The sequence below is a fragment of the Pagrus major genome, chromosome 19, assembly GCF_040436345.1.
Source record: "Pagrus major chromosome 19, Pma_NU_1.0".
Lineage (NCBI taxonomy): Eukaryota > Metazoa > Chordata > Actinopteri > Spariformes > Sparidae > Pagrus > Pagrus major.
Window position 1 is genome coordinate 2,171,515 of NC_133233.1, and position 20,708 is coordinate 2,192,222.

At 45.3% G+C, this 20,708-nt stretch overlaps 1 protein-coding gene across 1 annotated transcript in view; it reads right to left on the reverse strand.

Annotated features, from left to right (window-relative positions):
- dtx3la (deltex E3 ubiquitin ligase 3L a) overlaps positions 1-20,296 on the reverse strand; it is a 33,111-nt gene extending 12,815 nt beyond the window's left edge. Inside the window, exons 1-2 of the mRNA XM_073488856.1 lie at positions 20,215-20,296; positions 19,954-20,105 (exon numbers count right to left, since the gene is read on the reverse strand). Coding sequence (XP_073344957.1) covers positions 19,954-20,105; positions 20,215-20,296 — 234 coding nt within the window. The remainder of the gene's footprint in view (positions 1-19,953; positions 20,106-20,214) is intronic.
- Positions 20,297-20,708: the final 412 nt, after the last annotated feature.

Genomic DNA, 20,708 nt, shown 5'->3' on the forward strand with positions numbered 1-20,708 from the left:
TTAACCTCATGGTAAGATCGTATTATGTCTGAGCAATGTCCTGCACTGTGGCACCAGTGACGATCGAATCACTAATGATGAGGGTGGATGGTGGAGTTGGCATTAGTTGGTGTAGATCGCGTGGGCGGGCATCAACTCCTGTGGTTCCAGGAAGGCAGTGGTCCACTGCTGACCCCACTTTTGGTGGTGCCAGACGCCGAGGGACAGGCATTGATGAGGAGCCAACATCGCTCACGGGAGGGGAGTCAGAACAGTGCCCCTTTCAGCATTTTAGGGTCGGAGGTGGAGGTCATTGACTGGGGAGGAGGCCATCTTTTAGGCTTTTCCATGGTGGAAGGTCAAGCCGTCAGATCAGCCCGAGTCTGAAGTAGTGAAGAAGAAGTAGCGTCGGCATCTGCCACCAGTGTTGAGGAACCCACAGTGTTTGCATCAGCCACAGGTGGTGGAGAACCAGTGGGTTAACCACTGTTTTACCTCATAGAGAGCTGGGGCCTCATCACAGAGAACCAGTTCGAGAGATCCCGAGGTGGTAGGGCAGACTTGACTGGACTTCTCTTTCTGCCTTGGGCCATCACTTCTGCCCATGACACTTCCATAAAGCTGGACAGCAGTGGATCTTTCTTTCGTAGTTCACCGGAGAGCCGCTGAATGTCTGCCTTGAGGTTAGTGATACTCCTGTTTGCTTTTTGGAGCAGTACATAGTCCTAGTACACATGGAATCAACTATGTGGCTAATTTGAACATAATTTATTTCAACAAACAGGATGAGTTTATGCTGGGGCGACTCAGAGTGACAGCTCTGAGATAGCATCTCAGTTTTTGATTAAATGCAACTTAAAATCCACATGTAATGGCAAAAAATCAGTCCAGGTAAAAAATGTGATTGTAGATGATAGTGATCTAAAACATGTATCACAAAAACGCTTGAAACCGGATAATTTCTCGGGTAAGAAAAGATTGTGACAGAGCTTCTGACTTCTGATAGCCTCTGACCTCAGGACCCCTAATGTGGTAGCAATGACGATGAGCCCTTGTGTGAGAGAGCACCAGTCGCTGATATTAACAATTCATATCAATGGTTAATAAAAAATATGGTGTTATATAGTGTTACTCTGAGCAAGCATCATTTATTTGTAAATAACTGCGACCTATTGCCCTTTGAGAGAAGAGAAAATGTGTCTTTATATGCATTTGTTATTTTCTATTATAGTTCATGGTAAACAAGTCAGATAATGAGAAAATGGAAACAGACAAGGCTGTGTAGCGATTGGGAATCTAAAGTGACATATTTGCACTTTGCAGAAAATCTTAACTAAATGTGTAGCACCAGATAAAGCAACTGTCACATCATTCCTTGCATCACTACACATACAAAACACAGATACAGACTATAATATAAGAATAAATAATGGAAGCAACAATATAAGAACTTCTGCAGAGAATTATAAAAGAGTTTGTGCAAATGGACATGGCTTAACTGTAGGGTGAATAATGCTGGAGCAAAAGTAAGGTGGTCATAAATTAAAAACATGGCAAGAATAATAACTGCTCTGGATGATATCATTTAAATGCAATTAGAAAATATGTATAATATCAAGGACAAAAGCAGGTAGTGCATGAAGCTAATATAGCCAGACACTGATGGTCCAGCATATGCCAATCGCCATATGGCCTGGTGAACAAGACTTCCTCAGTCTGTCCATTGAGCAGGACAGAATCAACAGTCTGCCACTGAACATTCTCCTCTGAATAATGAATGTGCTGTGTAGAGGGTGATGGGCATTGTCCATGATCCACAACAGTTAATTTAGGCATCTTGTCTCTGCCACTGACAAAAGGGAATCCAGCTCCATGCCCTGGGCAGTGTTCAGCAGCAGATGGTTTGACCTACACCATGACAAAGTCCTCCACCAAGCTCCTGTTCTCGCCCTCCTGTCCACTTGAATATATACATATATATATATATATATATATATATATATATATATATATAGATTTGATGCATAAGACATGACTTGAGTTGTGCTTGAAATCAAAAGTGTAAAGGGTGAACAAGACAGGTGAGAACACAGTCCCCTGGTGTGCCAGTGCTCTTGACTACAGTCTCGCAGGAGTGGTTCCTTAGCCTGAAAAACTGTGGTCTCCACATACGGTAATCCTTGATCCAGGCCACCAGGTATGAGTCCGCCCTAACCTGTGTCTAATATTTCAAAAGGAGGGGCTAGGTGGGTTTGGAGGCACTGGAAAATACAAACAAAAAAACATCATCCTCACGGCACTACTCCCCTAGTCCCGATGAGTGCATGGCAGACCTTGGGTCTAAGGAGATGTAGCAGCAATTAGCCCAAGGTGTACCTTTCGTGTGACGTCAGGGCGACTGGCCTAGAGTCATTCAGCAAACTGGAGTGTGCCTTTTTTGGCACTCGGGTGAGACACAATGTGTTCCACAGTCAAGGGACACTCCCCAGTTCAGGTTAAAAACATATTGAAGGTGCTCTCCCAGTTTGACAGCACAGGCCTTGAGCATTCTTGGACAGACCCTGTCTGGACCACTTGCCTTGCTGGGACAAAGTCTCCTCAGCTGATTTGTGGCAATGGTGGGAGAAGGGAGAGGGGGCATATTAGCGCTTTTAGACATACAGTCGTGGTCAAAAGTTTACATACACTTGTAAAGAGCTTGTTTTGCATGGCAGTCTTGAGTTCCAATGATTTCTACAGCCCTCATTTTTCTGTGATGAAATGAGTGGAACACAAACTACTTTGTCACAAAAAAATAATAAAAAACATTCATGAAGTTTGGTTAAATAATGAATTTATTAGAGGTCTCTAAATGTGACCAAATCTGCGGGGTCAAAAATATACATAAAGCAACCTGAACAATCAAGTTTGTTGAGAATAGAAAGTTGTGTCAATCTTCTGAGTGATTATGATTGATAGTGGCTGATGACTTTTCTGGGCCCTTTTTAATAGGGCTTGTTTGATACGTCCATTAGACTCAGCCATACACACTACAATGGAAAAGTCTAAGGAGCTCAGCATTGATCTGAAAGAACACATTATTGATTTGAACAAGTCAGGAAAGTCACTTGGAGCCATTTCAAAGCAGTTACAAGTCCTGAGATCAACTGTCAAAACAATTCTTTGTAAGTATAAAGTGCATGGCACAGTTGTGATACTGCCATGATCAGAAAGAAAATGCAAACTATTACCTGCTGCTGAGAGAAATTGGTCAGGATGGTCAAGAGTCAACCAAAAACCACCAAAAGGCATGTCTGCAATGAATTAGAAGCTACTGGAAGGTGTCAGTGTCCACAGTCAAGTGTGTTTTGCATTTGCCATAAGAGGCTGCCATTTAAGAAAGAAGCCCTTGCTCCAGACGCTGCACCTTAAAGCTTGACGGAAGTTGACATTGACAAAGTAAAAAACTTCTGGAGGAAAACTCTGTGGTCAGATGAAACAAAAATTAAGTTGTTTGACCACAATGACCAGCAATATGTTTGGGGACGAGAAGCTGCTACCTTTAACCCCAAGAACACCATACCTGCTGTCAAGCACGGTGGTTGTAGTATTATTCTGTGGGGCTGTTTTGCTGCCAGTGGAGCCTGTGCTCTAAAGAAATTAATTGGAATAATAAAGAAGGAGGATTATCTCCAAATTCCTAAAATCATCAGCCAAAAGATTGGGTCTTGGGTGCAGAAGGGCAGGGGTACTCAGTTAGAAACTCAAAAGGTCCACTCACCAAATTTCCAATCTGTCCAGGGTCCGGAACAGTGACGGTAATTCCAAAATTAGAACTCCGAACAAAAAAAGGCAGTAAATCCACAAAGAACATTTGAACTATCCACAAAGGATGATTTGTTCTGTCCACATCAGTGTGAAAAGTGACACTTTTTTTGTGCCACCAGTTCTTTACCGGAAACCGGAACCGGCTACCACAGGACGCACTGATCGGCTCGGCTTGGCTCTGAACAACAAACTCTATTTTTACTAGTGTTAGGCCACTTTTAAAGAAATCATGTGAGAAACTCTGCCTGTTTAGAAAACACACTTTACACCTGGACGACAAAAGTCAAGCATCGGACCGGGGTTTTTATATTTTTTATATTTTTGCTCCTTTGAGCAACTGGTGCTATGCCTATCATGGTTTGTTTTTAGCCTAGCAACTATGCTAGCCCATGGCTCCTGCATGGTCTGAGTCCTAATTCTCCACCACATCTCGGATTGAAGGAACTTACCAGAGCGATCTCATCCTCCTCGGGCCCTTGGCGGTAAGTCTCCTGCCTATCATCTTCTCTGGAAACCTGTGTTGTTATCGCCTCGGGCTCCACTGGAGCCCTGGCATGTAAGTTTTCAGTCCCCGCCCCCCTGCTGCTCCTCATACTCAGACTGCCACTCCAGTGTTGCCTCTGGACTGCTTTCCAGGCTCGTTGCTGGCTCCTTGTTTTTGTTTGTTATTTCAGCTCCGCTGATGGCTCCCACTGCAGAATTCGTGGACCTAAAGAATGAACTCCAGTCCATAGAACGCCTCATTGATGAACTCCTCCAGCGGCAGTCCGTGCTGTGTTCCCAGCTGGCAACGCTCGAGTCTGCGGATACTCAGCGGTCCTCAGCCCTGGCCCCGGCCCCGGCGGCGGCGGCGGTTCCTGACGACGTTCCCGGCTCAACCTCCACTCCAACCTGGGCTTGTGTTGTTAAACGCCAGAAAAAGCTCTCTCTGCCCCTCTATGACCCATTCGGTCCCGGTATAAATGATGTCACTCTGGCAAACTTTTTCTCCCTTCTGGCGAAACTTCCCCCTGAGCCAGTCTCTCCCCCTCCAGCACGCAGTGCAGCCCAAACCCAAAAGCGCTCCGCACCACCCAGTATCTGCTCACCCTCGAGTTCAGCATCCTCTCCACCGGCATCTCCGGGCCGCAAAAGACGGCAGGGTCCTCCAAGTTTCTCAACCAGAAACTAGCAGTTTACAATGATAACCTGGGAACTGAAAAACCGTAACTCTTAATAATTGCAGACTCAATTGTCAGATTTGTCCAACTCCCAGGCGCTATCACCTACTGTCTTTCAGGTGGTAAAACAACCGATTTTATTGAGCTTATTCCTGCACTGCTTGACCTTCATCCTTCCATCAGCACAGTTATAGCTCATACTGGCACAATTGACGTAATGTCTAGGCAATCATCAAAGCTGCACGCGGAGCTGGAGTCCCTGTCCTTCACAATCGAGAGCCTGGGGAGGCGCTGTGTCCTGTCTGGACCAACTCCCACCCTATACGGCAGCTCTGAACGTTTCAGCCGTCTCTTCAACCTACACCTGTGGATGCAAAACTTTTCCTCTGCTACTGGTCTTGGTTTTGTTAACCATTTTGACTCTTTCCGGTCCATGATCTTTTTAAATCTGATGGGCTGCATCCAAACAGGAAGGGAACAAGGAGGCTGACCATGAATTTTATTGATTTTATTGCCTTTTGCTCGAATTGACATTTTCCCCAGCAGGTCCCCAATCAGCGATCTGGCCCAGCCTCTTTTAGACCCCCCGCCCCTGACTCTCTGCTAGAGTTTCTCCTAGTGTTTCTCATAGTATTTACTCTGATGGTTCTCCTATTGGTTGTTCCAGTTCAATTGCAAGCTTCAGTTTCAGCTCTGCCAACAGCTCTTTCATTCCTGTTAGGATCTCTGGGAGGCAGCATGTAAGACCGAATGTGTGCCCTCCACTCAGACCCAGTCCTGTTGCAATTAATATAACAATTAGTATGACCCCATTCACTAGCCCCATCTTGTGGCCACTTCCACCAGATATTTATAACATAACGACCATTTCAAACAGATACTCTCGGTGTAAATCAAGGGCTATTAAATCTGCTAATTTTACAAATCTGACAATGTCCAGAGCTGGGTGCTCCTCACATCAGCAGCGCGGTGTTAACCAAGCCAATCTTCACCCTCTACTCCATGCACCAACTCAGAATAACATGGACCTTAATATTGTCCTGGTTAATGCAAGATCCATATCAAATAAAACTTTTATATTGAATAATTTCTTTACATCCCACACTCTGGATTTCATGTTCTTAACCGAGACATGGCTGCAAGTTGGGGAGTGTTCAGCTTTTTCGGAACTTCTCCCTCCTAACTGCTCCTACTTTAGCTCTCCTCGAACCACTGGTAAACGTGGAGGACTGGCAGCTGTTTTTAAATCTGTCTTCCAGTGCCAGTTGGCTACACCTGTTAATTACTCTAGCTTTGAGCTGCTACTGTTTGAACTAAATGGCCTGTCCCCTGTCCTCTGTGCAGTGGTGTATCGACCACCAAAATTCAACAAGGATTTTATAAAGGAATTTTCCGAATTTTTATCTGGCATTGTATTAGACTATGACCATCTTTTAATCTGTGGTGATTTTAATATCCACGTATGCTATGAGGAGAAACCTATGGTTAAAGATTTCATTGATTTAATTAACTCCTTTAACCTCACTCAGGCAGTGACAGGTCCCACCCACAAGAAGGGGCACACGTTGGACCTTGTGCTGTCCCTTGGTGTCTCTGTCGTTATTAATGAAATTTGTGACACATGTATATCAGACCATCTGCCTGTTCTGTTCACTACAACTGTCGCCTGCTCTGTAAAACCCTCTCCTCCTGCACTTCACCGCCGTGCTATAACCAGCAACACCCCATCGAAATTCTCTGCTGCCTTTAAAGACACTGTGCTCTTTAGCTTAGATGCACACACTGAAACCTTGTCTGCTGATAGTCTTTTGGATCTTTTCAATTGTACCTGCATTAACATTTTAGATCTTGTTGCCCCTCTAAGAAGGAAACACTCAAAAGCACCTTCAGAACCATGGCTAAATAACCATACCCGCTCCTTGAGACGTGCCTGTCGGCAGGCGGAACAGTGATGGAAAAAGGAGAAGCTTCAAGTGTCGTATGAGATTTTGCAGAGTTGTCTGTCTGACTATCAAGAAGCTGTTAGAAGTGCAAAAACTGCATTTATTTCTCAATTAATCTCCAAAAACTGTCATAGGCCACAGGTATTGTTCAGTGCCTTTAATTCTTTGGCCAATCCGTGCGACGCAGCCAATGTCACACCTTCGCCCATCTTCTGTGATAGATTCTTAAGATTTTTTGCTGAGAAAATATCTGTCCTCAGATCCTCGTTGTCCAGTTCCACTGATCTTGACCCTCATATGGTATCTATGTGCCCAGCAGTGTTGGATCATTTTGAGCCCATCTCACTGGCAGCTCCACAGGGAGTTGTCCATCATCTCCGCCCTACTAACTGCCCTTCTGATAACATTCCCTCTCGCCTGTTGAAGGAGGTTTTTGACACTGTGGGGACATCAATCCTTTCACTGATAAATACGTGTCTTGTGTCTGGTTGTGTTCCTGCTCATTTTAAACATGCTGTTGTAGAACCCCTGTTAAAAAACAAAAATCTCGATCCCACTGTACTCTCCAACTTTAGGCCCATTTCCAAATTGCCCTTTCTGTCCAAAGTCATGGAGAAAGTTGTTTCATCGCAGCTTCAAGATTTTTTAGATCAACATGGTATCCATGAAAAATTTCAATCTGGTTTTAAACAGCTTCATAGCACTGAGACAGCTCTTTTAAAGATTTTTAATGATTTGATCTTAGCAGTCGACTCCGGTCACTCGTCAGTCCTTGTTCTCCTCGACTTAACAGCTGCTTTCGACACAGTCGACCACAATATCCTCCTGTCCCGCTTGGAGAGCTATGTTGGGATCAGGGGTACTGCTCTAAAATGGTTTAACTCCTACCTGACGGACAGGAATTTTTCAATTCGCCTGGGAGATTATTTATCTCATATGTGGTGTCCCCCAGGGTTCGGTTCTGGGCCCCACCCTATTTTCATTATATATGTTGCCCCTAGGTTCTATATTTGAAAAGCATAATGTCTCGTTCCACTGTTTTGCTGATGATGTTCAGATATACATGCCCTTAAAAATCAAAAGCAAAGGTGCATTGCAACCTCTGCTTGATTGTCTGGACGAAGTTAAGTTGTGGCTGTCCTAAAACTTTTTAAAATTAAATGAGAGCAAGACAGAAGTTATTGTGTTTGCGCCCCACTGCCATTGGGGGATGAACCTATCCTTGGGCCTATCTCCTCAAATATGCTCAATTCCGTGAAAAGTCTGGGAGTGCACCTTGATAGTTCTTTTAAATTTGGAAAACAAATTTCATCGGTGGTCAGCTCAAGCTTCTTCCAATTGAGATTAATAAGCAAAATAAAAGCCTACCTTCCCCCGGGTGACTCAGAGAAAGTGGTACATGCTTTTATTACAAACCGGCTGGACTACTGCAACGCTCTGTATGTGGGCCTAGACCAGTCCTCTATCCAACGTCTCCAGCTGGTCCAAAATGCGGCCGCTCGCCTTTTAACAGGCACCAGGAAAACTGAGCACATAACCCCAGTGTTGAGGTCCCTCCACTGTTTGCCAGAGGATAAGTTTTAAAATTTTATTATTGACTTTCAAGGCCATGAATGGCTTGGCTCCCCCTTATCTAGGTGACCTGCTTGTTGCCCACACTCCATGTAGAACATCACGGTCAGCCGACCAATTCCTCCTCAGCATACCAAAATCTAGGCTAAAAACAAGAGGTGATCGAGCCTTCGTGGTCGCTGCTCCAAAACTTTGGAACAAATTGCCATTCTGCATTAGAACAGCTCCAAATTTAGAAAATTTTAAATCCCTGCCGAAAAACCCACCTCTTCTCCCTGGCTTTTAACACTCCTAACTGACTGATTGTTTTATCATGACAGTTCTTATTGTTTCTTATATTTTATTTTATTGTTTATTTTATTGTTTTATTGTGTTTTATTGTGCTTTTATCCGATGTATTTAATTGTAATTGTATTTGTTTTTAATTGTAAAGCACCTTGGCTAAGGTGCTATATAAATAAAGCTTGACTTGACTTGACTTTAAACTTGGGCACAAAAGGTGAGGGCCAGGCATAGACACTGGTGTAAGTGTTCATTAGTGAGTGTACTCCTGTATTTGTTCTTCACCGTAGTCATCGTTGAAAAGGCTGACTCACAAGAGTATGTTGAAGGGAAGACGGTGAGAATGTTCAGGGCCATTTTCTGCAAGACGGGGACACCTGCTGCAGGGACCATCTTCGTCCAAAAGGTTGCAGGGTCACAAAGAGATTCCTGCAGTGCAAGGTTTTCCTGAAGCTCAATCAGCTCTGATTAAAGAGAAGCAACACTAGCCCATAGGCAGACCTTCAGGGCTTCAATCGAGAATTCTGTGATATTTTTCACCAGGAATGGATTTTCAATGCACAGTAAGACTTGTTTTCCCAGAGGGAAATCTCCAAACCGGGTTTCAAAATTTTCAATCAATTTGTCCAGGACTGCCACATAACTGTGATGCTGTGTTCCTGAAGCTTGACTTTTCAGTTTTGGAAAGTGAAGCAGGCCCTCCTCCTGTATGTCACTTTTGAATATTTCCAGTTTGCTTTGAAAGGCACGGATAGCTGACATGAGGTTACACACTGTGTTATTTTTGCCCTGAAGTTTCAAATTCAGATTATTGAGGTGGCAAGTAATGTCTGATAGAAATGTAGCAATTTCCATGTTTTCCTTGTTTTGCAGGAATTCCAGAAATGGTTTTGCTTTTGGACTCTTCTGATTCAACAGAAACGTTTCTAGGTCTTTCCGTAGTGTCCAAAATCGCTCCAGTACATTGCCTTTACTGAGCCACCTGACATTGTTGTGTAGAAGCAAATCATCAAATTCTGCCTTAACCTCTGTGAGGAATGTGTGCAGCAAGCGATGCTGCAGAGCAGTTGATGCCCTCAAAAAATTGACAAGTCTCATTACTGTTGTCATGATTTTTGAGTACTCCTTTCCAAGGCTGGCACACAAAACCATCTGATGAATGACACAGTGGCATGCTATGAGGTCAGGGTGATGAACCTTTAAGCGGGACACTAATCCCCTCCCTCTCCCAGTCATACTTGGGGCTCCATCAGTAGCAATGGAAACAACATGCTTCAGGTCTATCTCTCGGTCTCTCAACATCTCCATCACTTCTTCATAAATGTCATCCCCTCTTGTATGCCCATGAAGGTTTGTGAGGCCTAACACATCTTCGAAGGATTCCCCCTTCTCTTCATCAAAAAATCTGACAAACACCAGAAGTTGGGCATTATCTGTGTTGTCTGTGGATTCATCCAAAGCCAATGAAATGCATTTAGCCTTTTTAACAGCAGATTTCATTTGGTCCAATAAATCATCAGCAAGGATTTCAGTTCGTCTTACTGCAGTGGAATCAGAGAGGGGTATTTGATTTATTTTTTGTATGATGTCATCTTTTTGAGTTCCCTCAAACAGAGCGATTGCTACTTCATTCATGCACTCCTTCACGATTTCCGCGTCAGTGAATGATTTTTTTGTGCTTGCCCAAGACCCATGCCACTTGCAGTGAAGCTTCAGTTCCATGCTCCTGTTGTGTGGCTGACCTGACTATCATAGTGCGTGTTGCTTGGTATGATGCTTGCATTTGGCTTATTTTTCTGGTCCTTACCTCAGAGTTTTGTGGGTAATTCTGCTCGAAGTGGCCATGCTTTGTTTCATAATGACGATTTATGTTTCCACTTTTGACAAGGGCAACTATCTCATTACAGATTAAACACATTGGTTTTGTGCTCCCCGCGGGCAGCACAAATGCATATTTGTCAGTCTACTCTGTCTTAAATTCACGATTTTCGGAATCCACCTTTCACTTTTTGTCAAGTTTGGAGCACGCCATGATTTTTGCTTACCAAAGAAACAGGTACCGTTCGCAAATCTGACCGTGTTGTTGTAGCTAATGATGACCTGTGTGACCGCGGTGAAGTTAGTTTTAAGTTGAATATTCGATAGGTTTACCCGGAGCGAAGAAGAGCGAATGTCTGTCAAATATCCAACTTAAAACTAACTTCACTGTGGTACTGTGGAGGAGTACTGCAGTAACGGAAGAAAAAAAAAGCACTCACGGCCACAATGAGTTGTTATAATGATGTTAAACAACAGCTGATAGGACATTTGGATTGGGCACAGGGTAGATACGTGATTGGAAACACATCCAGAAATCACACGCCAATGAAATCTCGCTTGGATCACTATGAAAAAAATTGGAATATTGATTTTTGTCTCGGTCCGAATATAATATTCATAAGTATGTTTTAATCAGCGCACAAAAATAAGAGTGCTTTCATTACCTTAGAAAGAGCCATTTATTTCTACATAGGGATCGGGCCTCGTCCACGGAGGTCACCATGTTGCACGGGCATGTTTCTACAGTAGCCCAGACAGGCAAACCTGGAACTAGTGAGGGCCTTTTGTGTTTTCGCTTGGCTGTTTCCTGCCAAACAATTTGTATTGTGAGAAATTTGAAACCACAATCTGATAAAGGATGGATGTTCATACTTATTTTGTACAAAATAAATCACATGAATGAATGAATGAATCATTATCGTAAACTCCAAGACACTAAATGAGATCTGGAAAAGTGATGCCATAAATGTTTGCAGACTGATGCTGAAATGTCCTGCTTTCTGTTGGACAGGTAAGAGTAACGTTAAAGATTACAACCGACCAAAATATATATTTCCCCCCGCTGCTAATGGTACAAAACCTAGATAATGTACAATGTTTATTAGCACTGAAAAGAAATGCCACCACGTATAAGTTCAGTTTGTGCCTCTCAGAGAGCTGGTGGTAACATTGCATTAGCAAGATTCATTTAGATTTATTCCATATCTGTTGCAGTAAGACAACACATGGAGATACAGTTGTGCTCAAAAGTTTACATACCCTGGCAGAATTTTGATTTTTTTGGCCATTTTTCAGAGAATATGAATGATAATACAAGAACTTTTCTTTCACTCATGGTTAGTGGTTGGGTGAAGCCATGTATTATCAAACAACAAAGTCTGCCAGGGTATGTAAACTTAGGGCACAACTGTATTAACTAAGGTATTTAGGCTGGGAGTGTGCCAAAGATGTCACACTGTGGTGAGGGATGTCTTGTCCTGGGTTTTGTGTCTCGTGAACTTCCTTTTTTATTTTGAAAAGTAACTCTCCTCTCGTTTCAGGTCACTTGCCCTTCCTCATGTGCCACCAGTCTGACGTCTCCCCTAATCCCTAATTGTTTCCACCTGTGTTCCCTCACCTGATGTGTCTTATAGTCTCCTTTTGTTCTCTGCCAGAGTGTTGTATTCGTCGCGCACCCCAGCTCTCATTCACAGCCTCGTTCAAGCCAAGAATCAAAGTTTGTATTTCTTTTTCTTGATCCTATTAAGTGAGTGACTTTTGTTTGTAATTTTTCTCAGTGTATTCAAGTCTAAGTTCATAGCCATTTGTTTGCCTCCGGTGGAGTGCCTCTTTTGTTTCATTAATTTTTCATAGTCAGTCGAGAGAGTAGTTTATGTTTATAGCCTTTTCTTCATTCTCCAATTGGAGTGATTGTTTTTTTTTGTTATAAGTTTTCATAGCCGAGTAAGCCAGAGTAGTTTAGTTCTTAGTTCTTTTCTTTGCCTCCTCAGGAGTGATTTTCTGTTTCCTTTCCCTTTTTCTTTGAGGTTGTTTTGCCTCAATTTGTTGTTGTACTGTTTCTTGTTTCCTCAGCCTGCAGATGAGATATTGTGATTTATAGCCTATTTATTTGTCACCTTGCTTAAGAGTTCAAGTGAAGAAAACACATTTCACAATAAAAGCCTGCTCTAATTGTCCTAAATTCTGCTCCCGAGTCCTCCTTTCAAGCCCAGGCCTGACAAAAGACAGTCGAAGTAATGACTTAATGTGACAGAAACTGAGGAGAAGTCCGCTCATCATCAAGTTAATACATTTTGTGAATATTTTTCAGTGCTCCAGAATTTCTTTGTATGATCCTAATTAATTTTCTTTTTTGAGTTATAACCTATAGTTTTATAGACTAAATAACTAAATACAGCTAGCTTTACCTCATCACTTGAATTAGTAGAAATACTCTACGCTGTTGAGTCCATATTTAGAAAATGTGTTTCTTGTCCATGAGGGCAACTGGAGCTTCTGGAGCTTCTCCAACGTCTTCAGAAAGGGAGGGGTGAGTGAGGGAGTGTTGCAATCTAGAACCTCACCGCTAGATGCCGTTAAATACTCGATATATGGGAAAGAATGTTTCACCATTCTTGCATAGAAAACATTTCCGAATATTCACATCAATGATTTACAGGATTTTTTTTCTTAAGATGTGTGCATACATGAGAAACAATGTATATTCTCAACATCAGAGCTCTCTTGTGCAAGGGCTACATCACTAGGTGATTATTAGCAGGTCTGGAAGGACAGGATTTTGAATGGACAGGGATGTTAAATTTGGCAGCTTCTTTGGCTGCATGGTCATCCAAAGCAGTGTAATATGAAATATCAGCAATTTGGCATGCATTTAACTAGGGCTGCATAACATGGCAAAAATCATATTGCAGTTATTTTTGCAGACATTACAATTGGGACACGATAAACAAATAGCAGGAATGATCATTTCCACATCTGAACCTCATTTTAACTAAAAAACTATTAAAATCCTGATGATGTGACATTTATTGGGGTCTGTACCAAACAAACAGGTTTTTCTGGAGAACAAGATTTGTATGCCAGCACATCTCTGCAACACTGCAGTACATCGTTACAATGCTGTTTGGCATTTTATCTTTATAAAAAAATGCAGCTTCCGTGATTCGGATATTGCACATTTAACAATTTACAAAACAATTATGCAGTGTTGAACACGTATCCCAGAGATTGAGAATTTGCCTACAATACACTAGAGGCATGTAAGCATCTAGAAGCATTTTTGTAGTTTGTGTAAATGGCAAAGGTATTACCTTTTGTGAACGCTGATTACTAGGTCATATAACTATACTGGATAATGAAAGATAAATAACTTTGGGTATGCACCAGCATATTGAAAGACACGCCTGATAAGAGCCAATATTTTGTCTGTGGGACGTACATGATTAAATTGTGAGGTAACAGACAGAATAATTGTAAATGTTTTTCTACTAATGTAGACATAAATAAAAATCACCCATTTTTCAGCCCAGTCACCAAGATACATTTTTCTATATCACATATCGCGTTCACATTACATGTTTATTAACTGACTTTCATGTCAGGGGTGGAAGGTAAATACTGTATATATAAATACTGTACATAGTATATTTTTGTTGTTTTGTTTATTTCTGACTTGCTTTGGCAATGTATGAATTTGACTGAACTGAATTGGTAGATCTGAATTTTACAGGGGAGATGAGGGGGTGATAACTGGACAGACTGCAAAACCAGGCAATTAAATCTGTTGTAGAAGTGGTTGAACTGGTTAGCTCTCACCTCATCCTGGATTGCTTTGCTGCTGCTCTTCTTTTAACAGCCCATGACAGTTTTCATACCATCCCAGACCATTCCTAATGTTGTTACCTCTCAACCTGTGCTCCACCTTACTTGTAGCTTTACCTCTTTCAGCCGGACCTAGAGTTCCGCCTAAACATGTTTCAGCTGTGCCTTGTCTCCATATTTGAACACCCTCTATTTTTGTTGAAGAGGTCCTTCACATCACTCAGCAGTAAAGGAATAGTTCTGTAGCAGTGATAGCTAGTAGAGGTAGCTGGAGCAGTTGCAGTAGCAATAATGCAGTAATACAGGAAATGCAAAAACTCCTGTTTAAAATATTATGAATGAATTCAACATTTGCTGATATCCCATCAAATATCCTCCCTTACCCAAAGATTCCACTTGATGCATGCGCGTTGTGTTCCGGCTCCAGTATGGTTTTGCTCCGTCGTCTGCGTCCGGCAACCCCACTGGCTGCGTCTTGAGTCCGGCACGGCGCAGTACTGCCGGACAGCTAGAGCTGCCAGACCGAGGAGTTCCCGCGATAATTACATAATCACGCGCAACTGCACACAACACAAAGTGTTTCCAACCAAAGGATGAGAAAAAGTGCTTGTATTTGTCTTTTTTGAGATTTTTGTGCTGGCGTCAGCATGGAGTGTTTTATGTTTTTTTTATGTCAACATAACCGGATGTTATGTTGTTATTTTGGTGTCTGACTTCTTGACTGCTCTGTGCTGAATTCTGCTGAATTGCTGCGTCGTGCTCCGGCATCCAGCAGAAATAGAAGTTCTGCGTATCTGCTCCGGAAGGCTCTGGACTGCCGGAGATGGGACGGATCAGATACGCGACGCAGCGGAGCCAGTGGAAGTAAACACATAGACTAGAGTGAAACCTATCAGCTCCGCTGCCGTGGCGGAGCCGTTACGAAGTGGAGGCGGGCCAGACATGTATCTGGTGGATTCTAGGGATTAGTATACACACAGCATGAAATCTGTGCTGTTTCACTATTGAGCAATTTCAATTCCCTTCCTTCTGTAGCTTTGCTAACCAGACTAACCAGATAATCCACTTGTTTTACAGAGAGAATTCTGCCAGAGCCCCCACAGAAGCCTGCACTCTACTCTGAGCTCTTTCATTTTTTTTTCATTCAAATGAGAAGGCAAAAATGTTTAGTACACCAGAATTAACTACAGCATGAATCAGAATCAGACTGGTGACGGTTCCTGTTTGTTGATTGTAAGTAATTAAAATATCTAAAATGAAAATTATACCTTTAATTAAATATGATTTTGAACATACAAAAGGAATAAATACTAGGGATTTAACAACATAACGACTTTTCGCGCTAAAAAAAAATGCAGCTACCAACATGTCACATGTTTTTTCACTCATAAAGCTTGTGAATCTATCAAGGAAAAGCAATATAAATGCATTCTACCATCTCTCCTTGTCATTGTATTATTCTGTTTGAACAGCAGAGGGCGCAATCATACTGCTCCAAAAGATAGACCCCCATTATTGTGGCTCCCACGTGATCTCTCATAAGACCCGCCCTACTCTGCCTCTTATTGGTTGGCGTTGTTGGTTGCATTCTCTATGCTCGACTCACACAATATCCATCCATCCATTATCTTCCGCTTATCCGGGGCCGAGTCGCGGGGGCAGCTGCCTGAGCAGGGATACCCAGACTTCCCTCTCCCCGGACACTTCCTCCAGCTCCTCCGGGAGGATCCCAAGGCGTTCCCAGGTCAGCCGGGTGACATAGTCACTCCAGCGTGTCCTGGGTCTTCCTCGGGGTCTCTTCCTCCCGGTGGGGCATGCCTGGAACACCTCCCGAGGGAGGCGTCCAGGGGGCATCCGATACAGATGCCCGAGCCACCTCAGCTGACTCCTCTCGATGTGGAGGAGCAGCGGTTCTACTCCGAGCTCCTCCCGCGTGACAGAGCTCCTCACCCTATCTCTAAGGGAGCGCCCTGCCACCCTGCGGAGGAAACTCATTTCGGCCGCTTGTATCCGGGATCTTATTCTTTCGGTCATGACCCAAAGTTCATGACCATAGGTGAGGGTAGGAACGCAGACTGACCGGTAAATCGAGAGCTTCGCCTTTCGGCTCAGCTCTCTCTTCACCACGACAGACCGATACAACGACCGCATTACTGCGGCCGCCGCACCGATCCGCCTGTCAATCTCACGCTCCATCCTTCCCTCACTCGTGAACAAGACCCCGAGATACTTAAACTCCTCCACTTGAGGCAGGAGCTCTCCCCCAACCTGGAGGGAACAAGCCACCTTTTTCCGGTCGAGAACCATGGCCTCAGACTTGGAGGTGCTGATTCTCATCCCAACTGCTTCACACTCGGCTGCAAACCGCCCCAGAACATGCTGGAGGTCCCGGCTCGAAGGAGCCAACAAGACAACATCATCTGCGAAAAGCAGGGATGAAATCCGGTGGCTCCCGAACCAGATCCCCTCCGGCCCATGACTGCGCCTAGAAATTCTGTCCATAAAAATAATGAACAGAACCGGTGACAAAGGGCAGCCCTGCCGGAGTCCAACATGTACTGGAAACAGGTCTGACTTACTGCCGGCAATGCGAACCAAGCTCCTGCTCCGGTCGTACAGGGACCGTACAGCCCTTAGTAGAGGGCCCTCGACCCCGTACTCCCAAAGCACCCCCCACAGAATGCCACGAGGGACACGGTCAAATGCCTTCTCCAAGTCCACAAAACACATGTGGACTGGTTGGGCAAACTCCCATGAACCCTCCAGCACCCTGCTGAGGGTATAGAGCTGGTCCAGTGTTCCACGGCCAGGACGAAAACCGCATTGTTCCTCCTGAATCCGAGGTTCGACTATCGGCCGAATTCTCCTCTCCAGTACCCTGGAATAGACTTTACCAGGGAGGCTGAGGAGTGTGATCCCCCGGTAGTTGGAACACACCCTCCGGTCCCCCTTTTTGAATAGAGGGACCACCACCCCGGTCTGCCAGTCCAGAGGCACTGTCCCCGACTGCCACGCGATGTTGCAGAGACGTGTCAGCCAAGACAGCCCCACAACATCCAAAGACTTAGGTACTCAGGGCGGATCTCATCCACCCCCGGTGCTTTGCCACCGGGCAGCTTCCCGACTACCTCGGTGACTTCGGCTTGGGTGATGAATGGATCAACCTCCGAGTCCCCAGCCTCTGCTTCCTCTATGGAAGACGTGTCAGTGGGATTGAGGAGATCCTCGAAGTACTCCTTCCACCGCCCGACGATATCCCCAGTCGAGGTCAACAGCTCCCCGCCTCCACCGTAAACAGTGTTGGCGGGGTGCTGCTTCCCCTTCCTAAGGCGCCGGATGGTTTGCCAGAATTTCCTCGAGGCCGACCGGTAGTCCTTCTCCATGGCCTCCCCGAACTTTTCCCAGGCCCGAGTCTTTGCTTCCGCGACCGCCCGTGCTGCAGCACGCTTGGCCTGCCGGTACCCGTCAGCTGCCTCAGGAGTCCCCCGAGCCAGCCAGGCTCGATAGGACTCCTTCTTCAGCTTGACAGCATCCCTTACTGTCGGTGTCCACCACCGAGTTCGGGGATTGCCGCCACGACAGGCACCGGAGACCTTACGGCCACAGCTCCGAACAGCCGCGTCAACAATGGAGGCGGAGAACAAGGCCCATTCGGACTCAATGTCCCCAGCCTCCCTCGGGATCTGGTCAAAGCTCTCCCGGAGGTGGGAGTTGTAGACCTCCCCGACAGAGGGTTCCACCAGACGTTCCCAGCAGACCCTCACAATACGTTTGGGTCTGCCAAGTCTGTCCAGCTTCCTCCCCTGCCAGCGAAACCAACTCACCACCAGGTGGTGATCAGTTGACAGCTCAGCCCCTCTCTTCACCCGAGTGTCCAAGACATACGGCCGGAGGTCAGATGACACGACCACAAAGTCGATCATCGACCTCCGGCCTAGGGTGTCCTGGTGCCATGTGCACTGATGAACACCCTTATGCTTGAACATGGTGTTCGTTATGGACAAACTGTGACTGGCACAGAAGTCCAACAACAGAACACCACTCGGGTTCAGATCAGGGAGGCCGTTCCTCCCAATCACTCCCCTCCAGGCAACACTGTCGCTGCCCACGTGAGCGTTGAAGTCCCCCAGCAGAACGATGGAGTCCCCAGTTGGAGCACTCTCCAGTACCCCTCCCAGGGACCCCAAGAAGGCCGGGTACTCTACACTGCCGTTTGGCCCATAGGCCGAAACAACAGTGAGAGACCTATCCCCGACCCGGAGGCGCAGGGAAACGACCCTCTCGTTCACCGGGGAAAACTCCAACACATGGCGGCTGAGCTGGGGAGCTATGAGCAATGAGCAAGCCCACACCAGCTCGCCGCCTCTCACCGCGGGCAACTCCAGAGTAGAAGAGAGTCCAGCCTCTCTCAAGGAGTTGGGTTCCAGAGCCCAGACTGTGCGTGGAGGAGAGCCCGACTATCTCTAGCCGGTAGCGCTCAATCTCCCGCACCAGTTCAGGTTCTTTCCCCCTCAGCGAGGTGACATTCCATGTCCCCATGGCTAGAGTCACCGTCCGGGGATTGGGTCGCCGGGGCACCCGCCCAGGACAGCCACCCAAATCACACCGCACCGGCCCCTTCTGAACCCCCCTGCGGGTGGTGGGCCTACTGGAGGGCGGGCCCACGTCGCTCCTTCGGGCTGTGCCCGGCCGGGTCCCGTGGGCAAAGACCCGGCCACCAGGCGCTCGCCTGCGAGCCCCAACCCCGGGCCTGGCTCCAGGGTGGGGCCCCGGTGACGCCATTCCGGGCGACGTACACTTCCTTGATGTATTTTTAATCATAGGGGGCTGGAACCGCTCTTAGTCTGACCTGTCACCTAGGACCTGTCTGCCTTGGGAGACCCTACCAGGGGCATTAAGCCCCGGACAACATAGCTCCTAGGATCATTCAGGTACTCAAACCCCTCCACCACGGTAAGGTGTCGGTTCACACAATAGCTTTGGTGATATCTGTTTTCAGTGCTGTTTTAGCTGTAATAATGGTCTTCGGCCTCTCTCCTGGTCTTCTGCTGCCCAGACTGTCCACTACCGCCAGGCTACCCTGCCGCTGCTCCGCCACCCGATGTGTCAGCTTCACCTAACAACCCCAGAGACGCTACAGCTGTGACAAAAAAGTTGGTGTATTTACCGGCAGGGAAACTACAGGTCACAATTGGCTATATCAGCTTGGCCGCTGGCTGTTTGTTTTGACAAACCAACCGCCGGAAAAATAATTTAACCCAACAATAGACAATCAATATAATAACATGTCAGATACACTGACAGAGATTTTTGTGGCCCTGGTAGTCCACTGGACAAGACATATAAATGAAGAGGCACTGCAAAGGTAGGTTTTAGGCTAGTTGCCTAGTTATGCATCTTTTTGAGAAAAAAGCAGTTCATACCAAATGTATTTTCCTGTCAAATAATTCTCATCTTGGCAATGAGTTCCACATAATTCCTGGGAATCTGCATATGTACACTAATAGTAAGTCAAACAATCATCAAATTGTTTGTAAATAGCTATACCGCAGGGTTTTAGCCCAGCTTACTGTTTGTATTCCATCTGGGAATATGTAGCTGAGCTGCAGGGTGTTGTCATCAGGGAATCCTGGCAGGTCTCTATGAAGGATCACTGAGGTCATCTGGCCCTCTGGCTGGCAGCCAGTCAGTGCTCTGTACATCCCATTCAACCCTTCATTAGCTGCACAGAAACAAGGCCAGTTTAAGTTAAATTATCCAGAAATTATTAGAAGATTATTATGGATAGCTGGACAGACACAGAAATTTAGATGTGTATTTGTGCAAAGGACCTTGTTGTACCAGTGATGGAGGACCCTGTCCATTCAGATAGCGGTTACAGTGGAGCTTGTCACTGCTTTGGCTGGAGCCCATACTAGGAAGCAGTAGACTGTAGACAGTAGTAGACATAAATTGAAGTGCAGTACTTTAAAGGGACACTCAATTGATTGTACTCACAAAGGTCTGTTACAGTCAAATGTTTACATGCACTTGTAAAGAAATGGTATATCATGGCAATCTTGAGTTCCAATGATTTCTACAATTCTCATTTTTCTGTGATGGAATGTAAAACACATTCATTCATGAAGTTTGGTTCATTACGAATTTATCAGCCACAAACACTACAATGGTAAAGTCTGAGGACCTCAGCAAAGACAGGACCAAAGATCAACTGTGCAAACAATTATTTGTAAGTATAAAGTGCATGGCACAATCGTGTCCCTGCCACAATGAGGAAGAAAACCAAACTATCACCTGCTGCTGAGAGAAAATTGGTTAAGATGGT